At 41.6% G+C, this 12667-nt stretch overlaps 1 protein-coding gene across 1 annotated transcript; it reads right to left on the minus strand.

Moving 5' to 3' along the window:
* Window positions 1-340: 340 nt before the first annotated feature.
* On the minus strand, window positions 341-10432 carry mmp19 (matrix metallopeptidase 19). The gene is made up of 9 exons (XM_088337210.1): window positions 10331-10432; window positions 10165-10250; window positions 8730-8860; window positions 8419-8628; window positions 6467-6712; window positions 5236-5361; window positions 4819-4983; window positions 3339-3466; window positions 341-1197 (listed from the first exon to the last, which is right to left on the minus strand). The coding sequence occupies exons 1-9, from the start codon at window positions 10424-10426 to the stop codon at window positions 973-975; spliced, it is 1413 nt and encodes a 470-aa protein (XP_088193336.1). The 5' UTR covers window positions 10427-10432; the 3' UTR covers window positions 341-972.
* Between the last annotated feature and the right edge of the window lie 2235 nt (window positions 10433-12667).

A 12667-nucleotide genomic window follows, 5' to 3' on the forward strand; every position in this document is an offset into this window, starting at 1 on the left:
ACTAGTTCAAACACCGTTCCTGTGGATCTTTGAAAAGTAATAAAAGGCATGGAATTTTTTTTTTGAAAATAAGTCAAGTCATTTTTATGTGCAGTCCCTTCTCAAGGTTCCTTCATTTTCCTCACGTTGAGGTTTTTTGAGTTTTTCCTTGCCCTCGTGTTGGTTCCAGATCAGGGGATGGTGTAATAATAATCTGTGTAATAACCTGCGAAGCCCTTTGAGACTCTTTGTGATTAAGGGCTATACAAATAAAAATGACTTGACTTGACTAAAAAACCTCAACATGAGGAAAATGAAGGAACCTTGAGAAGGGACTGCACATGTGGTTTCCCCCTTGCAGGATTACCAGACAGCAAAGGATGTTGCAATCACAAATAAAGCCTTAATTGGGATTAAAATGTCTTAATTCCATTTTCTAAAAATCTTAAAAATGTAAACACGTTAAGAAAATTGCTATTTGTTGGAACCAAACGATTTAGTAACATCAATTGTCTTTTAATAATCCACCAATTTACTCTGGTCACACACGGCTTGCCATGTAATCTGTATGAGGCACGATGCATTCATTGTGTGCGCAAGAAATGTGTGTTTTTATGTAGACCTGATCTCAAAAGACATTAAAAAGTCTTGATATGTCCTTAAGCTGCAGGAACCCTGTACAAAAAGCAGCTCTCTGATTCAAAAAGTTTGGGACCCCTGTGTTAGTAAATGTTAGAGAATTCGTCTGGTGCCGTAAAAATAGTGTGATGATGAGATAAAAACGAATGCCTTTTTTAATGTCATCTACATCCCCAGTGGTGTAGTGATTACACGGCGGACCTATGCTCATTTTTTATCGAGTCGGCCTGCGAGAATATTGTCAGACATGAAAGCTGCCCTCGGTGCAGAAACTGGGGGACAGTCGTTGCTGCCGCGTCTTAAATGCCCCTCGAGTCATTTTGCGGGTGTTTGCTGCCCTCTACCGTTTATCTCTCAGCATCGCATCCAGCGCTCTTTTTTGCTGAGCGGGTATCCTCGATCGGCGACGAGCAGCTCGTTAAAGCGCCAGTATTGGTCTCCTTTAAAGAAATAAAGCCTTCCGTTGGTCCAAGCGAAGGCGGCGTCCGGGCTGGGGGGCGCCCCGGTGAAGAGAAGGGACAGCGGCCGCGGAGTTAACACGTTGTACTTCAGCTCGTCCCACTGCCAGAAATTCGAGCCCTGCGGAAGAAAATCCATTATTGTTACTACAGACATACCTGTCAACCTGTACGTTTTTGCCGTACAAAGTATGTTTATTATGCATTTTAAGAAGTGTACGACGTATAAGAAAATATGTACGGAAAAACGCAAATGTATCAATTATGGGTACCATCCGGTAAACACTATCACGAAACGGCAAATCAATCAAGTCAAACGAGTTCGCAGCGGTAGCCTCTATCTCGGTATCGTTTTTTTTCCGTTGCAAACGAAGCGAGCGGTTTCATGCTACTGTGCGCATGCGTCCGCCGCCTCGGATTTCATGTTGTAGTTGTGTAGTGAAAGGAAGTCCGTCTCTTTTTAGAGAACCAGCTTTTTCAGCTCAACTCATTAAAGAGAGCCGGCTCTCAAACGGCTCACTTGCTTTGATGCATTACAGTATATTGCGAATTATTATGTTGTAAAGAAGAAAAAAAGGAAGTATAAAAGGAGAAAATGAAAAAAGACAGGTTTGTGGTTATCCCTTTAATCAGTATATTACCAACAATAATTTAATGCAGAAAATGAATGAATAATTGGAATAAGAAAATGTATGAGAATTTTCTTTTCGGTGTACAGCATTATGAAGACAGTGAGCTTCTTAGCCTCGTTTTCACACATTTTAAAGCGGAGAAGATCCATTAACATACAACCTGAGTACAGGAGTACAGGCTCAACAGGAACTAAGATGTTAGCTCAATAACATGGTAGCTTATATGGTGAGAGGACATGCTTTTTCTTCATTTTCATTTTTTTTCTTCTGTTGTGTCATTTTTTTTTACCAAGCGTCCTTCTATTTTCCTTTTTTTTTATTCTTCTCGCCTTTTATTTGTTTTTTTCTTCCTTTATTATTATTATTATTTTTCTCTCTCTTTTTGCCTTTATTTTATTTTTCCAATTTTGTTTCTAGATAAAACAGCAGTAGATTTTACACACTCCATTTTTACGCACAAAACACAGTCTACATAATATTTGAAAATAACAACAATATTTGCTTGTTAAAAACCAAAGCGGCCAACTTTTACCAAAACAGAAATCTAATGCAATCGTTGGAGCGGTTTATTAATTGACAAAGACTTAGTCTTGTTTCAATATAAAGCTGCCATAGACTAAATTACTAGCTTCGAATCAAGATTTATTTCATTTCTTTTGAAAAGCGGGAGATTTAAAAAATTAAACAGTGGGCAGGAAACCTGTTGGCAACCCCGACCCTAACGGGGAGCTTGGCAGACAAAATGATAAAAACCACAGCACACGCAGTGAAAACCACAAACAAAAAGCCACAATCACCTACCTCCTGGCAGAAAAGAGCGGTATGCAATCGCTGTCTGTTTCGGAGTTGCATCATATGTTGTGTTAATGGGATTCGCCTTTTTAAAGGTGTTACGTTCCTTCAAAGATCAATGGTCAATAACAAGAACTAAATCTGTCGAGTCCCCCGGCGCTTGTAATACTTTACGACATATTTGCATAATAGTGGGGAGGAACACGACACGTTCTGTGCCTAGTTGAAAAAACAATTATCTTTGGTGTTGATCCGTATACGTTGATGTTAAGTATGGGGAATGTTCGCTTGATAAATACGCAGTGGCTTAGGTATGTTTTGTTTGGCTTTTAAGTTTTATATTTTGTTTATTCCATGTGCTGTTTTTAAAAATATATATCTCGTGGATATTTAAAAACACCAATATATTTCTTAAGGAAAATCTGTTGAACTTTTTTTATGATATATTATTGTGGTGGGGTAGCCATAGTGAGAAAACTTGCCAAAAATGAACTTTGATGTTTTTTTTTCTTATAAGTTCTATATTACGCTTGATAAGTAGATACATTTTTACATGTCATTTTTCACTTGTTGATCACGACTAAAAATAAAAATACCTTGATTTATTTCTCTCAAACTCTGTTTTGATCTGTTGTTACCTTTTGGAGTTTTTACCATTGTAAGTGGCAATGTGTTGATAAGAATAGTAATAAAACATTGTACTTCGAAGGGGCTTTTAGGACACCCAAGGTCGCTGTACATATAGTAACAAACAACAATTAAAACAAGCAAGTAATAAATAGCAAATAAAAACACAGTCGACTTAAAAGGGGGCGCTATGAGAGGCGGAGGAAATCACCTTAATGAAAATGAGTTTTCGGTTGTTTTTCAAGTACAAAGCTGCATCGATGTTGGAAGGGATCCGCTGCACTTTTTTAGGGTAGCCGTAATCCAGCACGAAGCCGGTGTAGCGCCACACTTGATTACCTACAGAAAATAAAACATATAGTCTTGAAAAAAAACAACAAAAATGATCCACTTGTGCTTTTATTCAGTACATTACATTCTTTTTGCATGCATAGCAATGGAACAAGTGTGCATGTACCATAAATTCCGGACTATAAGCCGCTACTTTTTCCCCAAACTTTCAACCCTGCGGCTTATTCAGTGATGCGGCCAATTTATGTAATTTTTCTAACGGCCGCCAGCGGCGCTCGAGTACAAAAGGTAAGATTTAGACCGGTGGAAGATATGCGCCGAGGAAGACTGCAACTTCTTGGCTTGACTAGCGGCGAGAAATCTTTCACTAAAACGGGCCGCATGCGAAAGGTAACTTTTTCGCAAGTCTGCCAGTGGATCCTGACAGCGTGGGGCAGCATCAAAAAATCCACCATCACCAACGGGTTCCGAAAAGCCGTGACGGAGAGAAGGGCACACCAGCGACAGTGACAGCGCAAGTGAGGCTGCGGGAGCGTGGGATGACGTCTATATGACACTGTTATTTTCCGACACTGAGGAAGACAACTTTGATGGCTTCAGTTTTAAGGAGGAAGATGAGGACGGTTTACCGTGATTTTTACAAGTACGGTATGTTTTTTTAACAGACCCGTTTACTGTGTTGCGAGCGTGTTGCTAGCGTGTTGCTACCTGTCACATGCACCGTTTGGGATGAAAGTTATATTATTAAAGCTTTGAAAACTCTCTTGGTGTCTTTTTTTGTAAATATGTGTAACCATGTATAATATATATTTGCAACTGTATATTTTTGTAATGTATTTATTTGTATTTATTTTGAACACTTATTCTGATATGTTTTGGACGGGCGAATTAAAAAGAAGGGGCGTAACAAACGCGGGCTGACGGGAAGTGTGGACCGGTAAAGGTGAGTGTTTGTGGACACGGCGGACAATAGTGGATATATATTGTTCCCACCCTTACCTTTGGAAATATACACTTTTTTCTTTGGGTTACTTTCAACGGGAACCGGACTCTGCCGGTCTGCATCAAACCTTAGGTACCAGTATCATTTTATGTTCATTTTTGGACTGTGTACTTAAATGAAGGATATTCAGTTACAATCGCGAGACTTAAAGTCTGGTCTGGGTTAATTTTGTGTTACATTTTTTTAATGTGGGTACATGGGGCTTATATACAGTTGCGGCTTGTGTGGATACAAAATCGGTTTTCCTCTTGAAATGTGGTGGGTGCGGCTTATAATCAGGTGCGCGCTATAGTCCGAAATTTACGGTATTATGTCAGGCATCTTGTGATCCTGTGCATTTCTCCAAAAACCTTATCTAGCAAGTAAATAGCAACTGCAGAACTCCAAAGAGAGTTACCTTTAAGAAAATAGGTCTTCTCAGTCCTCGGCGAGTGCACAGCCGCATCTATATTCCCTGGGAGCTCCTTCCAAAGCCTGTCCATCCTCATTGGTGTGTTGTGTCCCAGATCGGAGATAGTCCACATATGCTTCCCACTGAAAGCAAACGTCTTTGTCCAAGGACCTGATTGGACAGACAGAGACATTCAAACCGTCTGAGACAGCTACGCTTTAACTAGTGATTAACAACCGAGGCTTCATGAAGCACTTTATTTATTATTTACTCCTCACAATGTCATCTTGGTTTAAAGATGTACTGTACTCAATTGAACCAACAGCGCCATCTAAAGGAGAAAACATTTTGCAAGTGCTTCATGAAGCTTCATATTTGTGCGCTACACATGACATAGGGTTTCTAAAGAGGCTGGCGTCCTACCAAGCATGATGGCGTCCAGTTTGACTGTGCACGGGTCAGGAGCACGCTCAGTCTCGCCGCTGGTTTGGGTAGGAAACACGCTGGAAGTTGTTGTACTTGGCAAATTGTCGGTGCTGCTGTGTGTGCCTGGATAAAAAGCATGCACTGGATAAGCAGAAAAAATGAACGATGCACTTTTTCTGAGTAAAATGAAATGCGGGGTGTTCCAAAACCCTCACATTTGAAGTCCCCGTATCTCCTTAACTGTGACGGTAGTAAGATAACAGTTGTACCATTTCTAAGCTAATTACATTAAGGTTTTTGTAAGACTTGATTTTTTTTTAAATGTCTTTCCAGACCCATGAATGGTTTTCACTCAACCAGAAAAGGTGTTTTGTGTGCTCGGCTAATTGATACACTGAGTGAGAAAGAGTCTGGGATGGGGGCGCCACCATACTATAGTGTAGCCCACAGGTGTCAAACAGGCGGCCAGGGGCCAGATCAGGCCCGATAAGGGATTGAATCCGGCCCGCGAGACAACACTCAGAGATACGCAAGAGAAAAACAAGCTTCAGGTTGAAGTATGTCAAGTTGATGTTGCCAAAGCCAGGTGCCTTGAACAAAGACACTGTACTTGTATTTATTTCTCTCTCTCTCTCTTTCTTTTCCACCCCTTTTCTCCCACTCTGTCTCTGTCTCTTTCACTCTCTGTGTCTCTCTGTTTCTCTTCCTTGTGTCTTTGAGAGTGGCGCCTGGCTTTTGCGACATCAAGTGGACTTATTCAAAAGTGCAGCTCTTTTTTTCTCTTGTGCTTGTCTCAGCCTTGTCTCACTGGCCAAATGCAAGCCCTATGTGGGCAGGATCAGCATGTTTGATGCTCTTAAGAAAGATTCTGAAGCTCAATTTCTTAAAGACTCACATACATGGGTTTTCTTCTTCCGAGGGGGGGCGTGACAGAAAACAATTGAGAATCACTCATATAGTTATAGAGCTCACTGGCAAGCTCAGACAGAGAGACATCTCGCTATATAGCCGGCTTGCTGCCTAGTTAGCTAGCTAGCTAAATGGACAGAAAGAAGGACAGATAGACCGGCTAACACACAGACCCCTGTAAAGCTGTTTCCCCTCGCTAGATGCCGATCTTACTAGCTCATAGAGAAAACAGAAACAAGCGTATCGTTCTAAAGCGCTATCTAAAGATGTATTCTCTATACAACATTTGAAGCATCTCTCAGGTGTTTAGATGTCTCACCATAGAGTGCTTGAATGCCGCGCACATCATCAAAGTGCAGCCTGAAATTGCTCCGGTAACCCGTATAGACGGCGGCCATTAGGGCCGATCTGTACTGGGAATGACCCAAGCCCAGCGCGTGGCCAATTTCATGTGCAGCCACGATGCGGAGATTAGCGCCTTGGTACGTCCCCTCCGTCCAGAACTCGTCCTCGTCGAAGTGGACCACTCCGGATTCCGGCGGTTCCGCGTGGGCCAAAACATGACCTGCAAGTCAGAGTCAGTGATGATGAGGGAGCCTAAGTTTGTTCAAGCAAGGGTTGGGGATGTCTTTCAAACATTCACATCCCTAAAACTGTTGAGGCCTCTTAGATATTACAACTCTTAAGCTAGAGGGAAGATCGGGCCTGAAAAAATGTAGCCCGACCTGACACGAGTCGCGGGTGTATGAACCCGAACCCGACGAATTTACTTCATTTGATATACGAGACTGAAATAAACCCGAAGGTTTAATTTCCCGCCAAAGTAAACACGAAGCTCGACTGTGCGTTTTGGCTAAACTAAGCAGCTTGGGGTTCGTTTGGGAACGAGTCCCTTAAATCAAGTGTGGACTCCAAGTGCATCATCGCCTAAATCAGGGGTGGCGAACACGTGGCTCAAGAGCCGGCTCTTGGCCAATAAGAATGTGGCTCTTTGCCTCATCATATTTTCTATATACTGTTGGCTCTTTGCCTTGTTTCATGTTTAGTTTTTTTTGTGCGTATTGAGGGTGGACCCATTCCTTGAAATCAACACAAGAAAAATACTTGTTGTATGGTAAGGAGAGGAGTGTGTTATGGGAAATAACATGTTTTTAATTGTGTGTTTGTGTCTGTCTGTCATGGCAGGTCAGTGCGTGGTGTGGCTCGTTGACTATCACAGTTAAAAATGTCGACTCTTTTTGTCAAACGTGTTCGGCACCCCTGGCCTAAATGAACGGTTTGGTGCCGAAGAGCGCGTCTCGGCGACGTGCAGCGAATGAAAGTAAAACTGAACAAAATGACACCGTAAAGAAAATCCAATTCTGTAGATTACAAACTCCAAATAGTGAAATATTAAGCCAAAAGGCAGGAAAAAAAGAGTGTAAGGCTTGTGAGCTACAAAAAGAGGAAATGACGTCTGACGTGAGGGAGGTGGAAGAAGGAAGCCGCGTGTCTTTAACCCCAACACCGCGGAGAGTAAAAGTAAGTGTTGTGTAGATTCTCCACAAAGGGAAAAATTAAAAAATGAAAAAACGGTGAGAGAGAAGCCCAACTGGCCCAACCTATCGATTGACAATTTAAGCCCGAACCCGGCCCCAAATTCTTACCCCTTACTTGAGCTGATCTGCTAGGTTGCGGTGACCTGTCCTTGCTTGGTGTTTTACTATCTAAGAGTATCTAGTTTGAACCAGTTTAAAAAAATGGGTCTCACGTTGGCACAATTTTAATTCTTCGTAACCCCTCCCCCTTCTGCGTGGGCAGCTAAGATGGTAGATAAGGCAACTTCTTTCTGCAACATGCTGAAAAAGGCTCCTCAGTTGTGTATTCAATCTTTCTGGCATCCAGTAAAACAAGGTTATGCAGTCTCCTGGTTCTTATTCCTAGTATAGAGAGCATTTAAGATAAAAAAAACGAGTTCATGTTCAGGGAGAACCTTACAAAATGGAATGGAATACGAATAATGACCACTCGATACCTAAGGTCCGAACTGAGACCATGTCACATAGCTGAAAGTACTGTAAATATGTTGGTATTCTTGTTTTCAGTACTTTGTGACATTTTTACAAAAGACCTCTGCTCGCACCTTGTTTAGACTATCGATTTATTAGTTTGGAAAATATGTTATATGGTGTGGCTTAGATAATCAAAGTATTTTGTTTTCATGGCTCTTTGATTCAAAAAGATTCTCGAACCCCGCATTAAAGAACAAAATCTGGGGTAAAAATGACTCACCGCGGCCGTCAAAAGGACTAGCGCAGCCGTCCCTCCGGTGGAAAGCGATTCTGATGTCTCCTCTTCCAAACTCGACCTCCCTGAAGGTCAAATCTGTCACGTCGCTCCAGTATCTGAAGGCCTCCTGGATGGCGCTCTTCACTTGGGCCTTCTTCATGTCCGGCGTGTAGTTGTAAATGCGGTAAGTCAGGTTCTTTTTCCTCCAGTGACCTAAACCAAAGGATGGTAAACGAACCCCGGCAAGCCCAAACTGAAACCACAACGTGGACTGGAAACCAGTCCGTCGACAAGTCCACTGAACCAGCAATCACCCAGTACTCTGTATTTGTGCTGTTTCTTGTTGAAAGGGTCTTCCAAGCCGCAACGGGGCTGCCTCATCAGCGCCAGGGTGGCCTCGTCTAACTCTCCGCTCGTGGGAAGTTCGTTCACCTTTTGGAAAACTCTGCAGACAATTGTTATTATTGTTATTATTGTTTTTCTCCATCAAACTCTAGTCAACAGAAAAGATTGCATGTTGCTGTGAGCAAGACCAGCAGAGCACAGTATTGTAGGGCCTGGTGGCTCACTATCATTTCCACCTCAAACGAACTGCACCTGTGCAGTCGCGAACCATTATCCTCGATTGCATATTGTGCCATTCTGGCAGCGTTTCGTTATCCCCGGACCACTATTGCAGAGAGCAGGGGGGGCATGACATGTTATATTTTAAATGAACTGCACTGTTTTGGCCTCGATCCATTATTCTAATTCGACTATTCCTGAAAGCAGAGGCTGAGAGCAAATTTTTGTTTCTACTATGGTAACTCTTTTGTTCCCATTATTTTTACCTATGAGTATGAAGAGCATTCATGCGGCCGCAGTAGGTCTTTTGATCAGTTCCTTCCTACTAAAATGAAGACAGACCGTGCAGCCGTGATCCATTACCCTTGATTGACGATTACTGTGAACGGGGACCGGCAATAGGCACTTATTTGCACATTTGGGACACCTTAAATAAGGTGCACAGTTGTTTATCTGATCCATTATCCCTATTTGACTATTGTTGAGAGCAGAGACCGACATAGGGCATTTATTTTTATGGTTCGAGGCACTGAAACGCACCATTGTGGCCCCCTTAAAATGAACCGCACTGCTTTGACCGCAATCCATTATCCCAGGTCAACTATTGCTTATAGCAGGGGCCGAGAGAGTTTGTGTCAAGCGTTGCAGGTCTTTTTGTCGGTTCCACCTAGAATGAACAGTAAAGGTTTGGCCGTGATCCAATATCCCCTGTCGGCTTTGGCTGAGCGCAAGGGGCCAAGAGAGCAAATTTGTGTAAGGCTGTTTTTTTCCCATTCTTTCCACATCAAATGAACAGCACCCATGCAGCCGTGATACATCATCCCCAGTCAACGATATATAGATAGAGAGCAAATTTTTGTTATCGGTCGCGGCTCTATTTTTTCCATTTATGCAAGCACGATCCGTTATCCTTTGTCGGCTATTGCTGCAAGTGAGGGCTGGCAGACCTGTTAAAAGTGAGGGAGGGGGATACCTGGCATATTTTTGCATAACGCTAGGGGTTCTGGTCTCCATTAATTGCAATAATCAAAGGATTGCATTAATGTCATGCAAAAACAATGCTAATGTTGTTAAAAATAGCAAAAACATGGTTGAGAATCTCCAAAAGGTATATTTTTGATTTTGAGCAGCACAAATGCACGCAATTCCAAAAAGACGATTCTCCCCAAGTGGCTTTCAAGTTACCTGAGTGCTTCTATGAGCTCCTCCAGGTCATTGGTGTCCTGCGGATCAGCGGTCTCGCTCAAGTAGCCGTACTGCTTCAAGTAGGCCTGCAGGTTGCAAAACAAAAATAAGTTGACTTGCTGGAGTTGAAGATAGAATATAACCCACAAACTAATCAGCATCTTACCCGCGCCTCATTAAACTCTGCCCACTGCAGCACCTCACATAATGCACCAGTGCAAATCAGCACCATCAGAAGTACAAGCAGCCCGTTGTGGTCCATCCTTGGAGTTTGGAGTGTTGGGCCTGAGGAGGCAGCAGCGCTTTTAAAGAGGGGCCGGCATGTGAGTCAGATCTTTGGAGGCAGACGATGAGACATAGGGGAGGAATGTTCCTTTAAAGAACCGGCTGCACTAAATCTGTGTTTTGCTTGTCCGAGAGGAGTCACAGAACTCATCTCAATAGACTTTAGGTTTTAGGAAAGGCCTGGCTGTGGAACTTGTAACGTTGTACTACAAAAAGATTACCAGCTCGGTGGCCTTGGGGTTGGGTGCCTGCCCCCCGAGACTGAGAGGTAGCTGGTTCAACAGTGGTACCCATTGCCTCCCTGACTGGCGCTCAGAATTAGGGGTTGGGATAGGGGGTTTGGTCACCCAATGACTCAAATAAATTTTAAGAAAAGAAAAAAAAAGAGAAATACCCAATAGAAAAAAAATACTAATTTATTCAAGTACCGTTACCAGGTAAGTTTGCTCAATTTAAGTACAGTGGAACCTCTGTTCTCGACCATAATCTGTTGCAGAACCCTGTTCGAAAACCGATCTGTTCGATCACCGAAATCATTTTTCCCATTAAAAACAATGTAAATCGTTTTAATCCGTTCCAACACCGGAATGTTTACCTTGTTTAACGTAAACATAAAGCTAACCCAGGCTAATCATACGTTCGCGTTAACGTAATCTTCCGTATGAAAGATTACGCTAACATGCACGTGTAAAAATAAAGAAAAAGGATAAAGAAAAGAATTATGCATAGGATTTCTTACCTTTGTGGTGGTCAGCAGAAGGCGCAGGTGGACGGTGGGGAAAGGATCAGACACTCACACACCTCCTTCATATTTTGCTATTATTTCTTTCTTAAATGCAATAGTTGTACGCACTACTTTTCTTTTTTCACCTGTAGCAACTTTGCTGCTTGCACTGACTTTCCTCGGAAGCATAAATAGGGGCTAAAACACTTCGTACACCTATATTAAAAGCGAAAGCAAAACGAAGCACGTCCGCACGCGATAACAGTTGGTCACGAAAAGAGCGATATACACCCGTACGCCTTTCAGCATTGCACCCTAGCGTACGCACTCACGCATTACCGGCGTTCGAACTCCGATTTTTTGACCGAACAGCGAAGCAAGAATTTCTCAAAACTTTTGCTCGGACTCCGATTTGTTTGAACAGAGGGCGTTCGAAAACCGAGGTTCCACTGTACTGTAATCCCTCGCTACACCATGTTGCAACATAAACAGTCTCGCTGCTTTACCAATTTAAGTCGTCCATCGTGTTCTGCATTCTGATTGGCTAAACAGTCCCCAAGTATTGGGAAAACATATGTTTACAGGTATAGTATACAGTAATTGTATTTGTTGAGTAAATTCTTGATCCTGTGAAAGGATTTTGTTCTATGTATTGTATTTTATTGTATATTAAATGTAAGTTTAGAAAAATGAGGGTTCTACCTCACGGATTTCGCATGTCACGGGGTCTTTTTGGAACGCAACCCTGTGAAAAATGAGGGATTACCTTTATCTTTTTTTGACGAAACAATATATTATATACCGTAATTCATATTTTATTATATTTTCCCCTTAAAGCTTGGAACTGAATACGTCAAAATAGCCCGCTAAAAATTGAGTAAAATGATAACCAAATAAGTTATTTTCACGTAAAATGTTATGGTCTATAGGCAGATTCTTTTTTTGTAGTTTAAAACAAATGCTATTGGTTTTGCTTTTGTAAAAATCTTATTGTACTGAATTTTCTTCAATGTCCTTAGCCAAACATTGAACATGTCCAGTTAAAATTTGATAAAAATAAGGTTAGAAATAATATTAATCAAAGAAAAAAAATTCTAGGTCTATCAAATATAACTCTGAAAATTATTCAATATTATTTTCCCCTGTTAAGTACTTTAAGTCTTGTTTTATAATATTCTGTTGTTTGCAGCTGAAAAATTTAAAAGTTAAAATAAAAATAAAATAAACCTCGGAAAAAAATCTTCAGGCAAAATTGTTTTGCACAATTATAAATGCAAGGAAAAAAAAACACATTAAACGAGCCAAATTACGCACCGAATTCTATATTTTTTTAATTCTAGTGTTTGCAGTGTGTAATCCAGGACAACCTGCAGAATTCACTCATCAAAATGCAGAGTTGAAAATAAACTCGATTGGGTCACTATCGAAAAAGGAAGTTGAAAAAACAGGTAAAACACGTTAGAAATTAATGACTTTTGTATCCTTTTTTTCCAG

This window comes from Urocampus carinirostris, chromosome 6 (genome assembly GCF_059441175.1).
Source record: "Urocampus carinirostris isolate Australia breed hairy pipefish chromosome 6, RoL_Ucar_1.0, whole genome shotgun sequence".
Taxonomy (NCBI): domain Eukaryota; kingdom Metazoa; phylum Chordata; class Actinopteri; order Syngnathiformes; family Syngnathidae; genus Urocampus; species Urocampus carinirostris.

Bases quoted from the DNA above. Each gene is read 5' to 3' on its own strand.
- mmp19 (XM_088337210.1), bottom strand. From the start codon at position 10,426: ATGGACCACAACGGGCTGCTTGTACTTCTGATGGTGCTGATTTGCACT. The intron at 6,713-8,418 runs GTGAGTCATTTT...TCTGACTTGCAG, and splicing joins TAGTCCTTTTGACGGCCGCG to GTCATGTTTTGGCCCACGCG. The intron at 5,362-6,466 runs GTGAGACATCTA...CTTTTTATCCAG, and splicing joins CGGCATTCAAGCACTCTATG to GCACACACAGCAGCACCGAC.